Genomic DNA, 25,468 nt, shown 5'->3' on the forward strand with positions numbered 1-25,468 from the left:
TGCATATATTAACTTGTTGTCTATACCTCTATACATATGCCATGTTACAAATTAGCTGAGTGGTAACAAAAACACAATGAGTGGAATTAATCTGAAACTCATTTTAGCGTGAAATTGTGGATGATTCTTGTTATCAAAAATAAAACCAAAATTATAAATAAACCATAGAATAATAAATAACAATAATAAAATCACTGTTGTAGTAAACTGGTTTATTGGTAGATTCAATTTTGTTAATTTACTATGTTCTGTTGTAGGATGGGGAAGTATGATACATGTTTAACAAATTAAAAACTAGGTTTATATTAATTATTACAATATTATAATTATAGCAATTTATTTATTTTTTTGTTTACACATTTAATAATATTAAAATAGCTAATAAAATAATACATAATGATCTAATTAATAAACACTTAACTAACACATAGTTAAAAACAATTACGAACTTAAATTTTGGTAAAATTTATGTAAAATACAGAATATTTTATCATATTTTAGTGGAAATATTGGTTTTATTTCAATTGTCAGAAATGTTAACCTCCTAATTCCTAAAGTTGTAATAATACTTCAGTAAATTTTAAGTAGTTTTTTTTACAAATTGCTTTAAAAATTTAAAATAAAAATGGAATAAATACAATTTATTAAGGTACATATAAAAGTTACTACAATAAAAATGCGTTTTTTTAATATAACAACAATAATTATCGTTTATTGTAATTATTTATTCTAAAATTATATTAAAAACAAACTTATTTGAAAATTAATAAAGTCATATAGGTATCTTATATGTTATAATTTCAGTTAATGTTTAACATTAGTCTTTAACTAATGCATAAACATTAGTCTTTGACTAATGTATAAACATTTATTTTTTATTTAGTTTTAACTTATTGTATATGTTTTTAAATAACTTACTTGAAATAATTTTAAAAAATACTCTTAATTTATCTTATCATTTATAAATTGTAATCAAAGTAAATTAACGTCTTCTAAATTGTATTTATTTATCTGTGCTTGAACTAGGTAATAAATAAATACTATTCAAAACATATACAATAATTATATTACTTATATTAACTTAATAAAGTAAATTTTTATCAAATTTATTCTATTTTTGGATAAATATATAACGAATGTTTAATTTTATTACAGTCACTTAAGACATCAAATACAATTTTACAATATTCTATCATATATTCTATAACTATTATAAAAAAAAAATGTTCATCGATTAAATATATATATATATAAATTTATAGAAATGTAAAACATATTATATCAGTTTAATTATTTATTAAATTTTTATATAAAATAAAATAATGTATATTCATCATCATCAATATACAAAAACATATTATTTTTCTTTTTTCGTACTCTTGAACTCTGAATGTTTGATTATAAAATAATAAATATGTAAAGTATAAATTTAAGTTAAAAATATGTATACACAAACCAGTTTTTAATTTTTCTGTTAATATTTTAATCGATGACACGGATTTATATTTTAAACTACATTTCCTATTTTTTTTAAAGTACACTAATGCTATTATTTTATAACTAATACCTTAGTAGATAAGTTTTTATTTATAAAATTAATTGATTTAAAACTAAATATATACAATGTACAAAATGTTTTATAAAATCAATATATTTTATGTTATAGTATATACGATTATGTTTACACAAACTTCATACATGCTTGTATAGTATAAAATGATTTAATATTTAAAATAAATATACAATATTATTACTTAAACACATAAATGTAAAATAATTTTCAATTATAATATACTAAATGTTCAAAACAATAATGATATATTTGTGTAAATGCAAATGGTTATTTATAACATAGAATAAGAAATTTGTCAAAAAATCTATATTTATAATATGATTGACGATTTATGTTGTTATTGGTAAATTTTTTGATAGCAAAATAATAAGATTGTTTAATTAAAATAAGGTATATTTTTAAACTATTCAAAAAGTATTGCTGTTATTGTTATCCTTATTTATGAAAAACGATAAAATTATGATTTGCATTAAAAATTAATATTCACTAGGAATACAAAAACATTAAATCACTCATTATTCATTTACATTACTATATTAGCTACATATAGACAAATAAGAACAAAAATTCACATGTTTCGAAATAGTCGAAATAGAAAAACATTTCGAATAAAAATCTTTCAAAAGATCCACAACATATTAATAAAATAACGAGATATGTTCATATTTGATGACGATAATGTTATGGTTAAATTATTATAATTATATGATGTGTTTTAATAATATATTTTTTTAGCAAACCATTGTTGTAGTTTCGAAAACCTTGAAATAATAATAGTACAATATTAACAATTTATTTAGTCAGATATGACGAGAGTAGTATGAATGATATGCTATTGTTAAATACTGTTACTTTATAAAAATTAACGAGGAATGAAATACGTCAATCAACGACGATCGTAATGATAACGATTATATCGTATGCAATGTTGTTTCATTTATTTTTATAGTGTACAGCAAATTTATGTTTAAAAAAATAAAATTGGACAAAAGTGCGGTATCTTCATACACTAAGGAATAAAGTCGAAATAAAAGAAATAATAATAATAATAATAAAATACAGCCGATGAGGCGGAAGTTTTAGGTGGGTTTTCAACCTCGGATGTTGTCGATGAGTTGCTCGTATTCTTGGCGGCTCATCGGTAATTGCGATTCGTCTTGCAGATTTCCGCCGCCACTGCGACGTTTCCTCGAAAACATCGCCCCCGAGTGAGGTGTTATTTCCACGCACAGGACGACAAAAAAGTTGCGGCAGTCGTAAGCAGAATCCTGATCCAGGAGTTTTGCCTGACGATCGGCCCTCGGTGTCAATGACGAGCCCAGTCCCCGTTTGTCAGCGCTCTCAGAGTTCCATGCATCGCAGTTTCCGTCAACGGCACTGTCGCCGGAAAGGTCTGATCCATGCCAGATGGTCTTCTGAGGCCTGTGTAACGATAAATCATAAATATCGTAATACATTATGTACACAATAGATAATAATATTATTACCACGTCACCGTTATGATAGGTAAATAGTAGGTAAGTTACGACACTACGTGTACAGAAAATATTGATTTAATTTTACCAACTTTTGTATATTTTTCATTATTATTACCTAGTAAAAACGAGTTGTGCGTGCTATTTTTTATTATATTATAATCCAAGAACAGAAACCTTGACGGGTTTAATAAAATTCGTTTAACATTGGTTATTACCGGTCATTCAAGCCTAACTTTTTTAAGACTCAAAAAAATAAATATGTATTGCATTGAAATATAAAATTATATTACCTTTTCTTAAAATAAAAGATAATTTTTGCATTTATAACACACAAAAAATATTTATATTTATCATAAAATGTTAGGATTTTATGATTAGTAGTGTTATTTAGATTGAAATCTCATAAATTTTCATATTAGTTTAATAACTTGAAGAATAGATCATTTTATTTTAAAAATATATAACTTTTATTAGAATAATAATAAAAATAAACCCACTGAAGAAACTTTTACTTCAAAATTTGGATTCTAAAAAAATTATTTAAGAATTAAGTTTCGATGAAATATCGGTATCAGTATGGTCTCTATAGAATTGTGGTCAGTGCACGAGTATTATAAAAGTTATAACATTGTACTGGTTTCGAAAAAAAAATCTATGGTAATCTAAAATAATGCACTATTTTTCAGTTCACAAAACAAAACATTAGATACTAAACAAGTGATTGTGAAGCATTTTTAAATATTTTACAGATCTTTCGACAAACTTAACTATAAGTTTGTGATAAGGTCAGAAATATTTGAGATTTTAAACTATACTCCAAATACGCACAAACAGAAAAAGAAAGGATATTTATACCATAACTTATTACAATAAACTAAACAAATTGAGTGAAAAATTATTATTAAAATGACTTAAATTTATTAAATTGGACACGCAACTTGTTTAAGAACGACCAAAAATCAAAAAAATCTGACATATATTGTTCTCCAAGTTAAGATTCCGCGTTCTTTTTTTTGTTCACGTCACCATTTGTCACATCTTTGTCTATTATTATTTTTTTTTTTTTTTTTATTAATTTTCAATATTTTTTTTTTTACTCAATTAGTTTCTTATTACTGACTACTCTATGCTAATGATAAGCTTATCTTTTACGTCGTGTTTTAAACCAGAATATGCTTAGCGAACACTGCAGCCGTTGTGTTATAATAGTATATGAAACTATGGGTAACAAAAAGACAATAGCGTTTTATTTTTTTTTTCTAAAGGCACATAACTAAAGTGAAAAATGACTACAATGAAATCACTCATTTAAAACGAATTTTTATTGTTATAGAATGGCTTTTAATATGCTCTGCCCGAATGCTTTTCGCTGCATTGAAAATGCTGTAGGTAATACGATACACGCAACGGTAGAAAAAAGTAAAGGTTCTGACGTAACGCGAGTATATAGTTCGATAAGGTCGCAATATCATATAAATAAGCTTTTTTATGCATTTTTTTTTAAATTTAAGAAACAATTATTTAAATATTATTCAAATAAAATGGACTGTTTATAAACTAAATACAATATTATAATATTTTAAGAGGTGTCACAAATGTGTGATTTCCTCCTCATGTGACTATTCATTGTCAACTGTTGTAATTCATTAATATTACTTATTGTACATACTGTATAGATTGTAATTTTTCAAATAAAGCCAATTATTTAAAAAAAAAAAAATTATAATATATATAATATTATTTATAGTATGTTAATGTTTGTTCAACATTTTAAATTCCCAATTGAATATTTGTTAATTGTTATATAAATGCGTATAAAGAGATTTATTTTTTGGTCCTTCAAAATGATTGATCACTTTATTATTTAAAAACATATTACTATGAATTAATACAAGGAATAAATAGAAAATTGCCATCAGTAACAATGATTGTAATTTATACATTAGGTATATAGGTATTCAATATAATATTTGAAAACGGTATTTTTTCTTCTTTCATAATGAACATTTTTAAATTTTAATTTTGAATGTTAATGATTAATAATAATTATAAAATAAATATTTGAAAGTATTTTTTTTTAAAAACCACTCTTATTATTTTATGCGCTAGGGGTATTAACTTTTGATTTTTAAATGGCAACCCCACTTTTTCTACATTCTGAAGAAATTGAAAAAAAATAATTATAGTAGTTGAAATTTTAATTTATATTAAAAACTTTTTAAATGTGTTCAATTTATCAAAAAATAATAGTCTAATATAAATGAGTAAATTCAAAGGTGTTATTAAATAATTTAAGCTTGATTAAAAATATTCCTGATTAAAAATGTATTCGTATTTTAATTTCCTAAAAGAAAAAAAGAAAAATTGGTTAAAATTATCCTTGTATTACGTTTACGAAAAATTAATTCGTAAAAAAAAGTAATAAAATATAATCTGTCGGAGGTGATATTCTTCATTTGTGCAATATCTTAATAAGTTAGTAAGTTAGTTATAAAAAAAACATTAAACTGTATAATTAGCAGACAATTTTAGTATGTTATATGTATCGTACGTCGTACCGATTATATTATTTGGTTATTCGGAAAAATAATAATAAATTGCAAGTATTACTTCATTAATTTTATTTTTAGATACAACAATATTATTACTGGTAATAAAAATAACTCAATGTTGATATTATTTTTCTATTAATTAATTATCATCTAACTGCCGCTTACCTAAACAAAAATAATATTGTCATGCATTAATAACATGATTTTAAAAAAAAAAACGTAATACCTACTACATAAATTATATTTTTGTTTATTGATGTTCAAGAGCACGATAACGACCACGCATTTTCAGTATCTTGCGAACTACTTAAGTTTTTTAATACAATTTTGTAAGATTTGAATTATTTAAATTTTTTTTTAAAGTTATTATTTTATTTATTTATTTATTTTTTTTGTTTATATTGATGATAATTATATATATTTAAAGTAAAATCACTGGGCTTAAATAGTCGGATATACCTACATATTATATTAATTGAATAGCTACATACTTTCCGTTAAGTGTTATTTATCAAATTTGACTAGTATTTTTATACATATTAAACATTGTAAAAATTTTTCTTTCATACAAAAACATTAAGTTGATTAATTAATATTTCTATGTGAGTAAATATATATGGACATTGTTGATTTCATTCATAGAAATGTGTATTGTTAGCACTGAGGTATCTCATCTATCTATTTGATTAAAATTTTACAATGTTACCTATGTATATTACTGTGATATATTTTAAAGATCCTATTGATTATAATACCTAAATGCTATTTATATACTTCACTCAAATATTTTTAATATAATATCTATATATTTCATACAAATAAATCATTTTTCTTAATTTCATATATATTTACATAATTTAAGTTTTTAAAAATATATGTAGGTTTGAAATCCATGTATATCTATAAGCTTAGATAGCTTTAGTAATTATTAACTATTGATAACATTTGGAAATATTTACGTTTTTTTTATTCAGTTACTATACAGTGTTGTAAGTAATATACATCATATAAAAAGCAGATAAGTTTAATGCAAAAACCTTAAATGTTTTCATGTTTTTTTAATAAATTTAGATTTTAACTATGATTCTTTAGTTTATTTTGTTGTCCCAACAACTTTATGTGATATTTTATGCATATATTTGCATTGTTATTTAAATGGATTAAATTTAGCTAATAGCAAGTTATATTTCCATTAAGTATTTAAATATTTTTTACTATGAAGTATGAAACTATAATTTTCTAAAATATAAAACTTCCATCCAATTTAAATTATTCAAAATCACTTTTTAAATAGAACAGTAAGGATTTTTTTACATTTTTTTTTTTAGTGATGTAATCAATACATTTACATAACTGATTTACATTATTATCTTTATATTATCAATATTTTCTTACTATATTGAGAATTTTATATAATTTGTAGATAATAAAAGTTCATTTTATGATTGCTTATTTAAAGCATGATTATTAGCGATCTACAAGTTAATCAAATAGTTGGATTAAGCTTGTAAGTTGTATACTTAGTTGTTTATAATTAACAATAAACAAATGAATCCAAGTACTTTAATTGACTGCGGGATAAGTAATGTTTTCAAAATGTTTTCTACAAGCCAGTAATGCCAAACAAGTTTAAGTACTATATATGTTTTTTAAAGCCATTATAAATATACTTTATTATATAATAGTAGTAACATATATAATAGTTTAATTATTTGAGGTTTTTTATTTTTACAAATGAAAAATAAAAATCACCAATTACTTATAGAAATGATACTTTCGTTATTAAAAAAATAAATAAATAAATAATAAGGTTAAATGTTGATGAAATATATTTATTTTAAAATGATTGAATATTTTTATTTTAGTTTTAGTCATTTAATATTATTTTACAATTCTTATAACAGTTCGAATAATGGTTTAAATTCTTAAGTACATATTAAACATGATTTTGATTTTAATAGAATTTAAAATATGATAATACAGAGTTTTAGTTTAAATTTTATTTAATTCCTAGTGTGTAAATTCAATACCATAAATATTAAAAGTAAAATTAATATTTAATTATTTTTCAGTAATATTTGATATAATAATAAATGTAATATGTATACATGGAAACTTACTTAAACATTCACTACTTTGGGATTTAGTAACTTCTGAATTTCTCATTAACTGTGTGTAATTTCAAATCATTTAATAACTTCCCTAATATAAAAATTATACGATTTTTCTATAAAATAAATGGCATAAATATTTTACTCAGCGGTTATCGACAATAATATAAATACGATACGCTGTATACGTCCGTAAATTATAATTTCTACACGGTTATAATAATTACTAAAAATGTTAGTTTTATTACTCTCTTACCATGTAAAATCGGTGAGCACGTTTTTTCCGCTAAAACTGTATATTCTAGGCTGTTGTGATATAAACGCCCCTTTTTCACTGAATATATCTTTCCAAGAGTTGAATAGAACATCTCCTTTGATATTAACTACGGGCAAATCTCTATCGGACTCGTGAACGATTGTTTTCAAATTATTAAGCCTTGAAGACAGGAACGCTTTGAATGCTCCGTGAAGCCCCGCTCTCTGGGATTGGCGATAACACGAGTAGTCTACGCTCTGAACGCCATGCATATTACCTGAATATGGTTCATTCAACGCTGCTATTCGTAACTAGATCGTAAAACATTTTCATTAATAATTATAATTATTGAGTTAGTTTATAAGCTACGGGCCTACGTACGTAGAAATAGTCGTATTACGTTAATACGTGCTTATATAATATATTAAAAGTATAAATCAAATACGTAAATTAAAAACTGCATTTATAACTGAAGTTTTTTTTAATAATAATTAAATGAAGCAAATCTGCGAGTTTCCAGTACTCACCATTTTAGGATGCCACTGAAACAGAACAAAATATTAAAAAAATATTAACTTTAAAAAAAATATTGTACACATCTACGTTAGAGTTATTGAGTATAAAAGAGTATACATAAATGAGACACACAATAATTAACGATATTATTTAACTACTGAGAAATAGTTATATTATTTAATTTAGTAATTTAAAATAGAAAAAAAATCAACTGTGGGTCATACCATTGTGTTATCTTTTATTGGATGGTTATGAACTAAATTCGATGATTCTAATGACACTCTTGTCGGCATCGGAATGCTTGTCGGGATCGGTTCGATTCCAGTTGTGACCAATGAACCAAGCTGTAAAAAGTAAATAAATAAAAAATAATAAATCGATATATTAATTAAATTAAATCTTTGTGCTTAAAATATGACTCACGGAAATATACTGCCAGCCACGCGTGACACGTACTAAAAGAGCTTCTTCTTCGACGATGAATGCAATGGTACCCATCTGAGTTCTGTCTGTCACCTACATTTAAAAAAATATATATGATTTGATTATTTATATAAAATACGTGCTGCGATGTACGAGTAAAATGAATTGTAACAATGTAACATATTATAAAAATACGAATCATATAATTTACGTTTATCATTGATTTCTTGTTCGGGAATGTCAGAGCACCTGGTACAATAATGTGTTCATTTATTTCACCTGTAAATTAAAGGTTGTAAAAAATAATACTGATTGTTAATTAATTAAAAAAAAAAAAACATTTAGCTTATTTTGATTACTTCGGAGAGGTGCTGAAGAAAAACCAGGATCACCAGGTTCACCTTTTTGCCCTTCGATTGCAATACCGGGAATACCCTGGTGAAATGGACATTATTTATTAACAAGAACATAAATTAAACGTAAAGAAATACTAACTGGTGGGCCTGGTGGTCCTGGAACAGGCACGTATGTTCCGCCTGAACCTGGTAATCCGTCTTTTCCTGGTTCTCCTTTATCGCCTTTCTGTATACACAGCCATTATATTTTAAATATTTTAAAATATGAAATTATTAATAAAATTAACTGATTTACTTACAATAGATACTCCCGGATCTCCTTTTTCTCCTTTAAGTCCTCCTGCTTTACCCGGTGAACCCTAATACATATACAATTGTAAAATTGTTATTTTATAATATTTAAACAAATAAGTAATTTAAGCTGTCTTAATAGAAAATATCATTTATTCGTCGTATTTCAAACTACATTAGTACTTAATATAGTAAATTTTTTTTTTACAACCAGTGTTTGTCAATTTAATTTATGTTATACATGTTGACTGATACTAAATGCTATTTTTCTTAGATAATAAAACTTACGTCTTCCTTAATTTTTGATTAGCATATTATTGAAATACATATAGAGTTAGTTATCTCATTTAGTACATAATAATATACACAAATATTATTTTAAGACTTACTCGTAAACCAGGCAAACCGATTTCTCCAGGTGGACCCGGTGGACCTATTGGACCTATAAATCATTTAAATAATTTAAAAAATTCATTTTACATAATATATTTAAGTTAAAACCCGCGAATTAATTAAATACAAACTTAATGGTATTTTACCTGGTTTTCCGCGTCTGCCTCGTCTTCCCATTTCACCTAAACGCATACAATATTAAAATATATGTTATAATTGAAATGTCAGTAACAACACAAAGTATTTTATGTTAGGTTGTTAAAAATGCTTTTTTACCAAAACAATTGTACGTTTAGACAATTTAAATATAAAATTATAAAACGAATAATCATAAAATACAACATTGCTATTTATTATATGTCATTGGTAAAAAAATAATATTTCTTGAAATCAATTTAATAAGTAACTACTAATTAGTATTACTATGTTTTAACTTATAAATAATAATAATAATAATATGCCATTGTAATATCGTTACTAGTTTATTAACACTTTTTTTTATGTTTTGCAATAATGCTCAAATCATAGTAAAATTCTATAAGAATAATCATTATTGTTGAAAAACGAAGATAATATAGTTGTCAATAGTCAATAATTTAGTACTATTAGGTGTGTACTGAAATCAGGCTAAAAATGTATTTCTTTAAAGGCAATCTTAGCTTTTATTTGCTTGCACTCTATGTTTATAAACAAATCCATATATTCATTCCTACCTTTATCTCCTTTGATGTTCATTCCTAGATCGGTCGTAGATAATAAGGGTGCTGGTAAACCGGGTTCTCCTCGATCACCTTTGGGACCTGTTAAACCAGGTGGACCCTAAAACCACAGGTAAAACATTGTCACATAGGTAATTAATGTTACGAAGACATAATATATAATATAATATGATCATCAATTTGCTATCCAAAAGAAATATTATTCTGGATATATATCTAGGTTGACCAACTTACAGCTCTATGAGCCATATGTGGCTTTTGTCATTGTTAGATACGGATCGTGCCTTATTTATAAAATCAAAATTGTCATCTTTTTCTTCTCCTTATTATTATTATTTTAATTATGCATTTTAATTTTTTAGCTACCTATACGTTTATAAAAATATTAAATTGTGTGAAATGTATCTATAAACATTTAAGTTTTTGGTATCATTGTATTTATCCACGTAGCCCGCGAACCAACTATTCATGTTGGCCACCATTGAAGTATATGATAAAGATCAATATACCTAGACGGATACACTTCACGATATTATCTACAATAAGTAGATATCAAATATGAATGTCAATAATATTATTATCAATAAATTGGTCTATTCATTTTTAAACTTCATATTTTTGCGTAGAATTTATTAACTTATTAATTAAAATAAGAAAAATATATTAACAGTTAATAAAAATATTTAAAGTAAACTGCAATTGCATACAATTGTAATTTACAATATAAAAATATATTAAGTATGACTGATGATGTACCATACTAAGATTTATAATTATTATATTTTTTAATTGAGAGATATGACAATTTTTCCCTTGTATAATATACTATGTAATGGAGAAATATTTCCACTTTTGTCATGATTTAATAACTAAAATAAACTTATCTAGTACCCTTCATATTTGTAATGTATGCATTTTAGTCCAAATAAAGAATACATAATAAATTATACTTACAGGGTTTCCTCCTGGGCCTTGATTACCAACCGCTCCCTTTTCCCCAGGATCACCTTTTGTCCCTTTATCACCTTTGACTGTTTTCACAACTGCTGTATCCGCTAATTTAATGAAATATAATTAATAAATATTATTTGAGTAGATAACATAAAAATAAAAATCTAACTAAATATCAGCATCATCGATATCTCTCGGTATTAAAATGTGTGATCAAGAAAATGATTCAATTCAATTTCATAAATACGTAAATACATAATTAGTCATGTATGACAATTGTTTATGATCGATTTTAACTTGCAACGATTAAAAATATCACTATAGATTCCAATCGTTTTTATTTTAGTTTATTAAATACCACAATTTTTGATACAGACTTATTTATTAAATAGTAGTATACTGGTAGACTTTTTTGGGTGCGTTACGATTGCGTATGATACTATTACGTATGGACCTTTTTCATTAATACGATTGCGTACATTCTACCAACCCAAATTTAGCGTAACGTTGCCGTTGTTCAAGGTCGTGAAAATTTATAATATAACTTATTTTAGGAAATGACTGCTTATATTTGATACAATTTCATAAACATTACTGTAACTATTTTTTCCAAGCCAATAGTTTTCGATAATCTATAAAATACTATAAGATATGATAAAATGTCGATTATTATATCGGATTATCTGGCATGTCACACTTTAGCATCGTTATAAAATTAATATACGATTAAGTTGCCATTCAATAAGTCGCTGGTATTATAGTGTTAGTGAGTGTAACAGTGAGTTAACCATAGAGAATCTTTTAAAAATTATAACATCAGAACGTGGGAAAAAGTTAACTGTGGTTTCTTCACATAAATATCGTTATATAAGAAAATGCAAATACGAATGGTTAAAATGGATATGTTATAACAAAAGTTGTTATACCAGCATTTTAACTGATGTAAAAAAACTCAGGTTAATGCAGTAATTGGTGAGCACAAGCATAAAACACCTATATTGAAAGCCAAGTGCTTAGAAGAAATTGTAAACAAAAAGCCAGCGATTCAATTTCAACTTGACAAAGCAAAATTATACGAAAAGAATAACTGACAAATTTAGGTATAGATATTGTACATAAGGATATTTAATTTATTCAAAAAGCCATATATATATATATATGGTAAGATGGAAAAACTTTCCTATATACCCAAAATCTTTTGATGAATCCATAGATAAAATTTGGAAAATGCAAAACAATGATATTTTTTAAATTTAATGATAAAAAATTTATCCACATTCCGAAAAATAAATCATTTATCTATATGACGACTGAAGACGATTTAAATTTTATGAGTTCTCGCACAGAATATTTTTCGGATGGAATATTTCAATTTGCACCTAATTTTTTTATGCAGATGTATACTGTCAATTGTTTTAAAAACGGATTTTATTTACCGGTTATTTTTATATTTTTGAAAGATATATTTAAGCAAACAGATAATGAAATATGGACATTTATTAAATAATTATATTTTACAACACACATTTCAATATATGCAAATTACACATCGATTTTGAAATAGAAGCACACGAAGCTATAAGGAAAATTTTTCCAAATGTACAACTTACTGGATGTTGTTTCTATTTAAGTCAATCTTGGTGGTGTTATGTAAGTATTTGAAAAATTACTAACTCACATCGGTTGCATAAAATACATACACAGTTACATAAAACATTTTTTATATAGATGAACTCAAATAAAAAATTGAGGACAGCATACTTGGATGATAAGGGTATATTAGGAAAATGGTTAAAAATGTTTTTTTGGTCTACCATTTTTGCCTTATCAAATATTTGAATTTTTAGATTACCTATGTATTAAAAAATTATATACAACCAAATTATATATTTTCAACTAATATATGGGCTGAAAAACTTTCAATAAATAAAAGGTATTATATTTTTATAAATTAATTTATAAAGTTTATGTTCTAATACATAAAAATAAAGTGCCATCAAATAATTTAATTTTTATTAATTCCATATATTTTTCTTATTTTAATATCAGAACTACAAATGGTCCAGAGAGTTTCCACAAAACTTTTAACTTTCATTTCTATAACGCACATCCACAAATCTACTTTATCATTGAGACATTGAAAGAAATGCAAGCTGAAACCAATGTAAAAAATATCCACTGTATAAAAAAAATATAACCGAAGCTATTTCAACTTAAGATATCCAAAAAATTAACCATGTAATAAAACTATATAATCGATTTAAAATAGATGATAATGTATTACATTTTTATCAGGGACTGGTTATTGATACCAAGATTTTAACCTATAATAATATATAATTTGTATTTTATGTATATATAAATATTGTTTTTTAATTGATTTAAACTTTTTAGTTTCTTAAAATTTAAATTATATTATTTTAATCTAAACAAATTATCAGGAAATGGTTATTGATAAATATCAAAGTTTTTAATGTATTTTATTGTATTTATATACATATATATTTTATATTGACTATACTAATAGTTTTTAAATTAAATTAAATTTAGTAGTACCTACCTGCTGGCAACGTTGCACTCATTTTCGTACGCAATCGTAATGTTTTTAATGCCTAAATAGAGAAATCATACGCAATCGTTCTACTAAAACTAAAAGGGAAAAACATACAAAATCGTATATCACCACTTTTTTTTTTTTACATAAGAAATATTTGCTGTTTACTATAGTAGTATATTCGATACAGTTTTTGTGCATTCGTTGATAATAAAAATATTATTCACGTAAAATGCAGTCTTATGGATGAGTGAATTGTATTCATTGCAGTACGTTATAACGCTTTACAATATTATGAATTTGGGATTTGGGATTTTAATTTACATAAAATCTATGGCTATTTAATAGTTCATACTTACTTTTATCAGTTTTCACTCCAATTTGCGTTGGTCCAGGTGGACCTGGAGGTCCGGGTGGCCCACTATCGCCTATAATAACACAATCATAATATTTTATTTTAGATATCTATTCCAGGTTATTTTGTAGCTAATATTATTATTGACAATTTAGTTTTTAATTTAGGTTGTTTAGAAAATACAATAAATATGTACTCTGGTACTTCCAATAGGTAGGTACCTATGTACTACGTTTAAAATATAAATCATAAAACGTTAGACGCTGATATACTGCACAGAGCTTATGTTATACATGGTACCAACGTACGTATAATCATTAAAAATGTAAAATGTATAATAGATATATTTATTATTAAAACTAAACGTTTTTTCCCCTAAACGATTTATTCAATACCTATGTAGTGCACATATTTAATGAAGTTTACCTTTTTCGCCTTTGGGCGCTGGACGAGCATTTTCTCCTGGCATTCCTGGAGTTCCATCAAAACCACGTATTCCTCGTTCCCCTAAAGTATACATTAGTCAAATATTTATAGTTAACTAATAACTCATAAGTAATACATTCAAACAAGGATTAAATTTGGATTAAGTAAATATGCAAAGGTACATAACGATAAATAATACGTGATTCATATTTGATTTTTAACGTGGGAATATTTTGATAGGTTTCAGCGAATAAAATTTGATTTATCATTTTTCAGAAGTACACATTTCAAAATTATATCATGTGGGTTTTTATATTAATACATTTAACTACTATAATAATATTATATGATAAAGTTACGCCGTATTCAATGGCTTTGATTAGGACCAAGAGGACTACATGTACAGAATAATAAATTATAAGTTTAAAAAACTATATATCATATTGAATTAAATTAAATGAAAAGTGAACTGTTAATAAAGAAAAACGGATTTTATATGTTTTAAATATATTAATCATGTGATAATACCAATAAAAGATATATAGGTTCTAAATCGTAGATAGAATATTTCATTAGAAGAATTTAGTGTTCACACTGTTTGGTAGGTATTGAAATAATGAGTATTAGGTGAGTATATATAGATAGATATACCTATCTACTTACTAAAGTAGGTTAGATGATATACTTATTAATGAAAATAAATTGTACCTATCGATTGCATGATTGATATAATTGATAGTAACATTTATAATTTTTTTGAAATCAATTTAGTAATATCATGTTGGAATCAGTAAAATATAGAAAAGGAAAATTTCAGTCGAAGAAAATAAATTTTTTGATTTACCTTTAAAACCTTGTGGTCCCATAGATCCAGCATGACCCTATGACATAAAATAATAATTAAAATCAAATTGTAACTGTTAAACATTTTTAAAGTATTTTATAATAATTATAAATATTATAATATTTTACAAGAAAATTTGCAGTCTACAGTAATGTAGGTATACAATTTGTATAGGTCATAGGTATTTTATCGTTAATTATCTAAAAGTACTGCTGCAAGTGACATGTGCATGGTTAATCGTGTCTATTCTAAACTTCAACATGGAAAGATGCATGATCATCCAAAAGTACCTTATAAAACTAAGATTATAAAATAAAAATTATTGTTAAACACACTACACTTGTAAATTATTTACCCATATTGACAATTTTATGTATGATTACTATTTACTAATTTTTTAGGTACTACTGTACTAGGTTGGGACTTATGATAATAATTATTGTTGTAATACCTAGTTTATAATACACTGAGAGTTAACTCTTATGTATCTATATTATTATAATATTTAATGATTTGGTTAATGCAATGAAATATCAAATTTGATCTCACTGTACTTCGACCGGATTGTCAAATTTATTTTCGTAGGATTACTAAAGAAAAAGTATTTTAATAAATTTATTAAAATAGTGTTTCGAGACAATTAAAGTTGAGATATCACAATTAACCTCATGATTGTAGACAATATCTCTATTTGAAAAAAAAAAAACGACTAGGATCATGAGGTCCCATAAATAGGTATGTCGTAGGTAGGTACTAAAAATATAAAATGTCGACATGTATATTATAAAACTTTGGATGTTTAGACAATCGGATTACATATCAACAATTAAATATAGGTAAATAACTTTTTTTTTTTAAATTCCCAAATGAATTATTTCTATTTATAATTATTATAATTAAACTATATTATAATAATTATTGTTTTGTGGTAACAGAATAATTAATATTAATAACACGATTTCTTAAATATTAAATTTGACTTAAATCAGTACAAAAGTCAATAGGCATACATCTGCCGAAATAGCTCAGTTGGGAGAGCGTTAGACTGAAGATCTAAAGGTCCCTGGTTCGATCCCTGGTTTCGGCAATATCTTTTTTGTTTTTTTTTTTTCATATCAGTTTGGTTATTTGATATTTTTAATCGATATAATATCGTAAATTATACTTGCCTTTAATAAAACAATTTTTTATATTACTTCACGTGGATCTGAAGATATCTGAGACCTATTATATTAATATTAATTTTGTTATTGTTAAATAGCTATAAATTGACTCATAACTCGAAAATGAACATAATTTTTTGTGTAATTAAAAATAATGTGATTGGTAATTTAACTGGATTATACTTTAAAATTTTTAATTATATTTTAATACATTAGCCAATTCTTCTGAAAAATCATCAAAATCCTATAATATGACATGATTAAATTGGCCTAGCTACAGTAAGGATATCCGCCGCGTGATGTAAATTATTAAGATATTATGTTAATTATTATTAATAAACTTTTCTTTGATAATTTTATCAGTGATATCGACGTTGACCCTTAGGCTAGGATCACACTATGCGTTTTGTCGGTTCCCGATCAACCGGAGCCAAACCGCAACACTCTAAAATAAAATAGGTTTAAATATAAAACGCGTTATCAGGGCCAGACTAGACCGATTTACGGAACCGATTAAAAACCGTCGGGAAGCGACCGCAACGTGTTGCGGCCCAACCGTCCGGTTGCGTTTCGGGATGTAAAGCACAACACATGCAATGCAATTTGTCCGATCACATTTGTGCGGATTATCGGTAACCGAAATTGAAAATTTTATGAATAATTAATAATGATTTTTAAATTTAAATAATTAAAAAACTTAAAATATATTTGTAATATACATATATATATATATATATATTATATTTTATTTATATTATAGATGTATATTATTATTTATTAGTATAATTAGTTGATACACGTTTTAAATAAAAACAAATAATTCTAATTACACAACCTTTTTATTATTTTTTTACTTATAATACTAGATACATTTCGTTTAAATAAAAAATCAGTTTAAAATTTAAATTTAAATTAAAAACGATTTTCGGGCTTTTTAATCTCATTTGTATGTATTCGGTTACCGATAAAACGCACAGTATGATCGATCGTCCCGATTGCGGTTAATCGGGATAGTATTTTTCGGTTGCCGACAAAACGCATAGTGTGATCCTAGCCTTAGTAAACGTAAGCAAATACTCGTTTCTAATTTACCCGTGAAACTGTTTACAGGTAATGGCGTTGATTAGAATTTATATTAGATATTATTATTACGATTATTAGAACGCTAAATATACATATATAATACATCATAATATTAATGTATACAACTTCTGATTAGTGTAAGATATCATCGCTTAAACTCAAAATAATGTTTAACCGAATGGTGAAGTCAAAACCTTATTTATGAATTATAATAATAATTAATAAGTCATTGAAATAGTGAATATTAAAAATATTTTGATGATTATTGTAACTAATAAGAAGTAATTAACAAGTTTCGATTGGATGTGGGCTTGGTGATAATTATTAATAGTATTAATATATATTTATTTAAAATCCAATACGAATATTTGTCTAAAAACTTACACGTTTTGGTTTAGCTTTAAATCGGATTAAAATACACGGTTTATATAAAAATTGAAATAAAATATAAATACAGTGGTTATTAATAAAACAAAAAGTGGTGGATTTAAGTACCATGACATGTCATATTAATATTTCATTGTGTTTTAATGAATGTACTAAATATTTAAACAGATGCAAGTATAATAAATCGACTACAATAGTGACGAATGCATAAATCCACTGTTGTTAAGTGAAACTTATACTGAATAATGAATAATATGACCTTATTTAGGTAGCTTTAAACAATCATAATAATTGTTACTGTCGAAGGATTTTATATTTTTAATCCAATCACTCAACTTGTCCAACAGCATATTTCAGAATGTTTAGTATATTTTTTGTACGACTGACATGTCTGTCTCTCCAGTTGTCAATTTACACTTTGGGACTTGGGTTTATTGTTTAGTTATTTTTAACAGTATATACATTTTAAGCTCAACACTGTGGCACATTCAAAAGTTTCACGCCTCAGGGCTAAAAGTTTACTCTACTTCGACATAATATTGCAACACAAAAAATGTACACTTTCAATTCATCTAAAATAATATTTCCTTAAAATATTGACTCAACCATTCCAAATAGACCACCAATTCATTAATTATAAACTTTTAATATATTAATTATTATTGAAGTAAAATACTACCTTGTCGCCTTTGATTCCTTTGCTTCCCATTTCACCACGAACGCCTTTATTGCCTTGAATTCCTTTTGCACCTATACAATTCAAAAGTTGAATTATTAAGCTATGTAAGTAAATGTTTCTATTATACCCTCAAGTAGTTTAGTACTGTATAAAAATAAATATCTCTTTTAATAGAAAAAAATAAAATGTATTAGCATATGTATCTTGAATATTGAAAATACTGTAAGAACAGTCAATATTTTATAAATAAAATATTATAAATTCTTTGGGGATTCCCCAATATAAGTAGAAGAATAATATAATTTATCATATAAATAAATGGAGTGGCCGAGCAGATAAGGTATTTTCAAACAAGGATAATAACAAGCATCATCACCGATTTAAACTCTTCACTTGTAACTTTCGACTTACAGTCTCCAAGTAAATGATATATTCATTTAGAGAGGAATTCAGAGGACACAGCTAATAATGATAAAAAATAATTTAGTGTTTTTGTTCAATAGATATTTAAATCTCAAAATGTCAATAATTATTTTGTATTTAAAACTGCATTTCGTTTTAAAATGAAATACATAAGTTTTGATACAATGTCTCTCTGAAGAGTTGTTTTAACAACAATTTAAAAATATTAAAAAGACATTAAGTGTATAATTTAATTTGATAAGCGTCTTAAATCATCTATCTTCTTTGCTCCGAATTACTACAGAATTTCGCATTCTTTTAATAACTTATTGAATTCATATTGAACTTAGGATTTGATATTGCACGTACGTATAAATAATCTATAAAAGTTTGATTATTAATTTATTAACAAAATTAAAATAAAAACATATTTTATATGGTATTATTTAAATTTTTTTCTTTATAGTATTATGCTATGGGGTTTATTTTTAAGAGATTCTGACCGTAGGTTATAATAACATTAATACGCTTTGAAGTACCTTTTAAGCCCGGAGAGCCGTCAACACCTGGGTCGCCTTTAGGACCTGGGGGACCGGGCCTCCCAACATTTGACTCAAACCCGATGTCCTGAAAATTATATAAATAATATATTTTTTTTTTTTTTTTTTTTTTTTTGTGAGTGAATTTTTAAACCAAAGCTAAATTAAAAGTCTAAATTGTGGTAATAGGTGCTAAAATAAAATAGGATAATTTTTCTTGTTTAAGTGTTCAACTATTCAAATAATAAATCATAATTCATTCTCTAAAAATCAAAAATTTACCTTGTAAATTGGTCTTGGTTTCCAACTAGGCTATAAATTTTAAATACAGTATTATATTTTTGATTATTATGATTAACATAATGAAGAATTAGAAATTACTATTTATTATTTAAAACTTTATATTAAATGTATTAACTCACATCGTTGTTTGAAAAGTCAGATCCACCAGGAGGACCTGGTGGACCTGGAGGTCCTTGTAAACCACGCTCTCCGTCAACCCCAGAATCGCCTGTAAGTAACAATAAAATGGAAAATAGTATTAAATATTCACTTACTATATGGCAAATCAATATTATTATGTTTTGGTTTGTGATTGGAATAATACAGACTTTATTATTCACGTCATGATTAAATTTGTATATTTACCTTTAGGGCCTTGAATGCCTTCGCTTCCTCGTGGCCCGACATCTCCTCTTTCACCTTTATCTCCTAAATTAAAATTATCAAAAACAAGTATTAATTATTATTTTACATTTTGGAATAATATTGTATTATATATTTTCGAATAATAAGTATTGATGGGCATCAATACTTTAAAAAATAATTGATATACTTTAAAAAAACAGGCACCTTAGATATTTTACTAATATATGTAGACAATTAATGAAGATTATTATGAAATATTAAAAATAAAGATTAGATATAACAGAAATTATTTCGTTTGAAATTATATAATATACATCTAACGCATTTATACATTTATTATATGCAATATAAATATATTAAAAGTAAATGTATAAATTAATTTTAATTTATGTTTGTATGTTTTGATAAATCGTTGTATGGGAAAAATGATTCCAAGTGGAGATGAACTATATTTCTAAGGATATTTTATTATATTACAATATGTATATTGCTATTAGTAGTGTATTTTTCTTTTAAGCAATTTAATAGCTTGAATAAAATTTAACCAAAAACAAATAACATAATATATATAATATTATGAGGTAATAATTATAATATTATTAATTACTAACATACTATTATCAACTTATAATACCAAAGTATTGAAGAGTATTATAAATTGGTTCGTGTTAAAAAAGCACAAAATGAGTCTATATATTTTGAAAATTTAATTTTTTATAGTTAAACTTAATTTATGCCTAATGGCATAAAAGTTTTTAGGTTCTATGAATATATGTATTTGAATTACAAAAAAATAACTAAAATCGTTATAATTTGTCATATTATTCATTTTTGTTAAAATTTAAATTTTATTATCTATTAAATATCCAAAATGTTGATGTGCATTAAGTACACTGCTTAAAATTATATCACACATTAATTATTTTTTTCATAAAAATAGTTGATTGATGTGATAAATTACTTGAAAATAACTTAAAAAAATTTTGTTCAATTCATTATTATTTATAATAGTAATAAAATAATATTTTGTTTTACCTTTTATTCCTTCTGGTCCTCGATCTCCTGGCAATCCTACTGCACCCTAAAAAAAAAAAAAATGTTATTAAATATTAATTATGTTTTATATTTTATTAAGCCACGAAAAATACAACATCTATTTAATATTTATTTTATTATTATTGAAAATTTGATCTATTTATATATATTTATACCTAATAATATTTTATAAATTTAAAAAAAAAATTACTTTAGACAGGAACTGTTTTTTTTTTTTTTTTAATAATATTGTAGTTATAATAACATGATTTGAGAAAGATCATTATTTAGTTTTAGATAAGAAATAACCAGTTCCAGATTTTTAATTTATCAATGAGGGCGGAAGAAGACGAGTATAAATTTATATTTATAATGTATTTGTGATATTTAAATAAAATTTAATATATTTATTTATTAATTAAGCTATTTTCCGTTTTTATTATTATTAATAGCTTTAGCAAGGGGAGGGGGATAAAAATTCATTTTATGTCTCTTTAATATATAAATATTGATCTATCACTGTATTATATAATACATATATATATATATACATATTATACTAATTAAATAAATGTATTTTAAGACTTAGTACCTATAACTTCCTATTAGAAATACAAACATACAAAATATAATATTGAATTTCAATAGGTAAAAAAAATATCAGATTTTTATTTAAATGCGTTATATTTTGTAACTATATACTGGTCAATAATCGATAAATTACTTTCATATGAATTCAAAATGACCTTTTCGGTGCCTAAACTCTTACTCGTTATTATATTTGGTGGATTTAAACGGGTTATTCTAATACATTTTTCCGGTAAATTACTATACTGATAGTTGGTGCAATACCAAAACCAAAATTTCATTATTATTTTACATTAGAGTACCATTCACGATTTCCCAAGTGATCACTTTATTGACTTTAATCCCAATAGTGGTAAGTATCCAACCCTTGTATGCACACCTATTATATAATATAGCACTGTTACTGGCGACTTACCAAACTAAATTTTTTATTAATACCTAACAATATATTATGACACTTACAGTTACATACAAGTATTTACAAGTAAAAATAAATTATTGAATAAGCTTTAAGCTCAAATTCTGGAAAAATTCAATATTCAAAATTCAATGCTAATTTAGTAATCAACATAAATTATAAAGTTTTTAAAACGAAAACTTTAACAAAGAATAAAATAACATTAATTTTATGGTAAGTAAAAAATGGCAATATCGTATAAAATCACATCAAAGAATTGTTAATTTTTTTTTTTTTTGTAACTTTTATTTTATTATTATTGATAATTATATAATTTATTATTAATAATTTTAACATAGTTATATATTTTCTATTAAATGTTTTGTTAGAAACTTTTCGGAAATTCAATCTTATGTTAATCAAGGTTGGTCTGTAATTATTCCTTGAATAAAAATATACCTAACTAAAAAACTACAATTTTTCCGTAAAATATTTTTTGAATTTAATTTTTAATATATATATTTTCATAGTAAATCTTTAACAGTAAATAATAGGTTGGTAAGTATTTTAATTTTTTTAATTAATTTGTTGATAGTTTTTCACGAATTTATAATTTAAAATTTACTTGTTTCAAAAACTTTTGTGCAAGGCTCTTTTCATAATGAACAATTCAATAACAATTAAAATCTATATTCAAAATTTTTATAAGCTTCATTTTATTTATTTAAGTATTGATATAAATTAAAAAGTAAATTTAAATTTCATAATTATATTTTACTGAAAGCTTTTTAAGCTTATAAAGAATTTTAGTTTCCAATACAGCTAAATTATAAATGTGTATAACTTTTTAGTTGAAAACCAAGAAAGACAATAAGCATGATAGCTACGGATTTCTTTTATATCAACTACTAAAAGCATTTTGAAACATATTCGTTCCTTGTGCAAAACTGTACAAAATGTATAACCATTTGTTTCAAAAGTAGGTATTTTACAGACTTAAAGTACATAATATACCTATATAGGATGTCAAAAAAGCCATTTTCCGACATTAAGTAAAACTTTAAATTGATTTTATAGTTTTTAAAATATACATTATACATATTTTGATTGTAGGTATTATATGAATAAAAATTATGAAATATAATTTTTTGCATGAAATACTATTGATAGTTTTACATAATTTTTTGCATGAAATAACATTGATATTTTTATTGAAATACTCTAATTTAGAAAATATGAGTTTTTATACTTACCGATAAATTATACTATCATTGAATTTTTTTTTCATGTTTATATTAATTTATTGCATTTAAAAATTTAGAACAATATTTGGGTCCTTATGGTTGAAATAGATGAAATATAAATTCAATATAAACAAGACATTTTAATATATATATTCTTTTTTTTGTGTATCATTGACGTCAAGCAGGTCCATATATGTTGTAAAATAATAAACTTAAAGGTAACGCTCAAGGAGTTAAGTTAAAGGTATACAACTATACAAAACATGCAATTTGCCAGTACGTAACGTAAATTCAATTAGACGTATCATACATGACGTGTACGATTAATTGCTTATATTTATTCAAACAAGCTATTATATTAATGTTATTATTATTAACTATATATTACGATTTTGAACTCGATTAATTATCTCCTAGAATAATTGGAGTGTAGATCAACATTTTACGTTAAATAAAGTTTTATTTTTCAATCGTATTTTATTAAGTTAATGAAGATTCAAAAAAAAAAAATCGAAAATTCACTTTTGAAAATTTTGTATACAACATTTTATTTTGACTAAAATTAGTATCTAGAACGTGTATACCAACCGGGAGTCCTGTCAATCCCATTTTGCCATCAATGCCTGGATTGCCTGGTGGTCCTTGTAGTAATTCCGGTATTTTTCCGGGTGCAAATAACGTGGTGAGGTTACAGCTACATACACCTGGCGGACCCCTTGGTCCGGATACTCCGGATTTGACGAGCTAAAATAACATCGATATCATTATTATTTACTATATCAATTAATTAAATAAAATCGACGCTATAATAATGCGCAGAGTACATATTTTAAATTATATTATTCGAGATCGTTAGTATTATTGTTGTTGATTATTATCCAACCCTTTTGAAAACCACGAACTGCATAGCATAACATTAGACATTTGCACAGCACGTGATTCTAAAGCGGATTAGTACATAACACTTTGTGGTTGTGCTGGCACGACTTTAGTCAACTTTAATAATAACGCCTCAAATATATACACATATACATACGAGCGCGTACACACATATAGTGTGGAATGAGAAACGCTTGTCGAAACTTTGCCAATTTAAATAAGACGTCGACGAGGAGGGTACAAGATCGTGGGTTGTGGTCAGTGTTATGATTCAAATTTTGTGGATAACATACGACGGTCAAAACGCAGTATTATACATATTATCCACCATGAAAAGCTGTCAAATATTGAATTCATAATTTTGTTTTTAAAACGATTAAAAAAAAAAAAAAAAAAACTATCGTAAATTAATTCAGAAAATACGCTTTTACGACGAAATTTTTGTAATTTTCACAACTATATATAGTATTGTATTCAAAACTTATTTTACTAAATAAATAAATAACTGTTACTTAATACTTTATTTTATGTAAATAAGTGTAATAGTATTATTTTGTTCTTTTATTTCAATAGCTACCTATCTAAATTTGTATATTTAATGTTTAATGCCATTTGAATAAAATTAC

The 25,468-nt window shown here is 24.7% G+C and overlaps 1 protein-coding gene and 1 non-coding gene across 7 annotated transcripts in view; one reads left to right on the forward strand and one right to left on the reverse strand.

Annotated features, from left to right (window-relative positions):
* Positions 1-2,069: 2,069 nt before the first annotated feature.
* Positions 2,070-25,468, reverse strand: part of LOC112594942 (collagen alpha-1(XVIII) chain-like) — a 236,579-nt gene continuing 213,180 nt past the window's right edge. For 3 of the 6 annotated variants that reach the window (XM_025339965.1, XM_025339964.1, XM_025339963.1), the window contains exons 6-29: positions 24,552-24,707; positions 21,735-21,780; positions 20,700-20,762; positions 20,474-20,562; positions 20,334-20,363; positions 20,052-20,139; positions 19,111-19,181; positions 15,799-15,835; positions 14,955-15,035; positions 14,533-14,601; positions 11,623-11,723; positions 10,663-10,768; positions 10,096-10,131; positions 9,946-9,998; positions 9,845-9,850; positions 9,565-9,624; positions 9,405-9,491; positions 9,269-9,344; positions 9,121-9,188; positions 8,910-9,002; positions 8,711-8,830; positions 8,498-8,512; positions 7,971-8,281; positions 2,097-2,995 (exon numbers count right to left, since the gene is read on the reverse strand). In XM_025339965.1, coding sequence (XP_025195750.1) covers positions 2,665-2,995; positions 7,971-8,281; positions 8,498-8,512; positions 8,711-8,830; positions 8,910-9,002; positions 9,121-9,188; positions 9,269-9,344; positions 9,405-9,491; positions 9,565-9,624; positions 9,845-9,850; positions 9,946-9,998; positions 10,096-10,131; positions 10,663-10,768; positions 11,623-11,723; positions 14,533-14,601; positions 14,955-15,035; positions 15,799-15,835; positions 19,111-19,181; positions 20,052-20,139; positions 20,334-20,363; positions 20,474-20,562; positions 20,700-20,762; positions 21,735-21,780; positions 24,552-24,707 — 2,193 coding nt within the window. In that variant the 3' untranslated portion in view covers positions 2,097-2,664. Of the gene's footprint in view, positions 2,996-7,970; positions 8,282-8,497; positions 8,513-8,710; positions 8,831-8,909; positions 9,003-9,120; positions 9,189-9,268; positions 9,345-9,404; positions 9,492-9,564; positions 9,625-9,844; positions 9,851-9,945; positions 9,999-10,095; positions 10,132-10,662; positions 10,769-11,622; positions 11,724-14,532; positions 14,602-14,954; positions 15,036-15,798; positions 15,836-19,110; positions 19,182-20,051; positions 20,140-20,333; positions 20,364-20,473; positions 20,563-20,699; positions 20,763-21,734; positions 21,781-24,551; positions 24,708-25,468 lie in introns of all 6 variants that reach the window. The other 3 variants (XM_025339959.1, XM_025339962.1, XM_025339961.1) reach the window with 3 other exon arrangements.
* Positions 16,813-16,885, forward strand: Trnaf-gaa. Its single transcript has one exon. It is a non-coding gene; the product is annotated as a tRNA-Phe (tRNA).

Source organism: Melanaphis sacchari, unplaced genomic scaffold (assembly GCF_002803265.2).
Source record: "Melanaphis sacchari strain LSU unplaced genomic scaffold, SCAv2.0 Contig24_pilon_pilon, whole genome shotgun sequence".
NCBI lineage: Eukaryota > Metazoa > Arthropoda > Insecta > Hemiptera > Aphididae > Melanaphis > Melanaphis sacchari.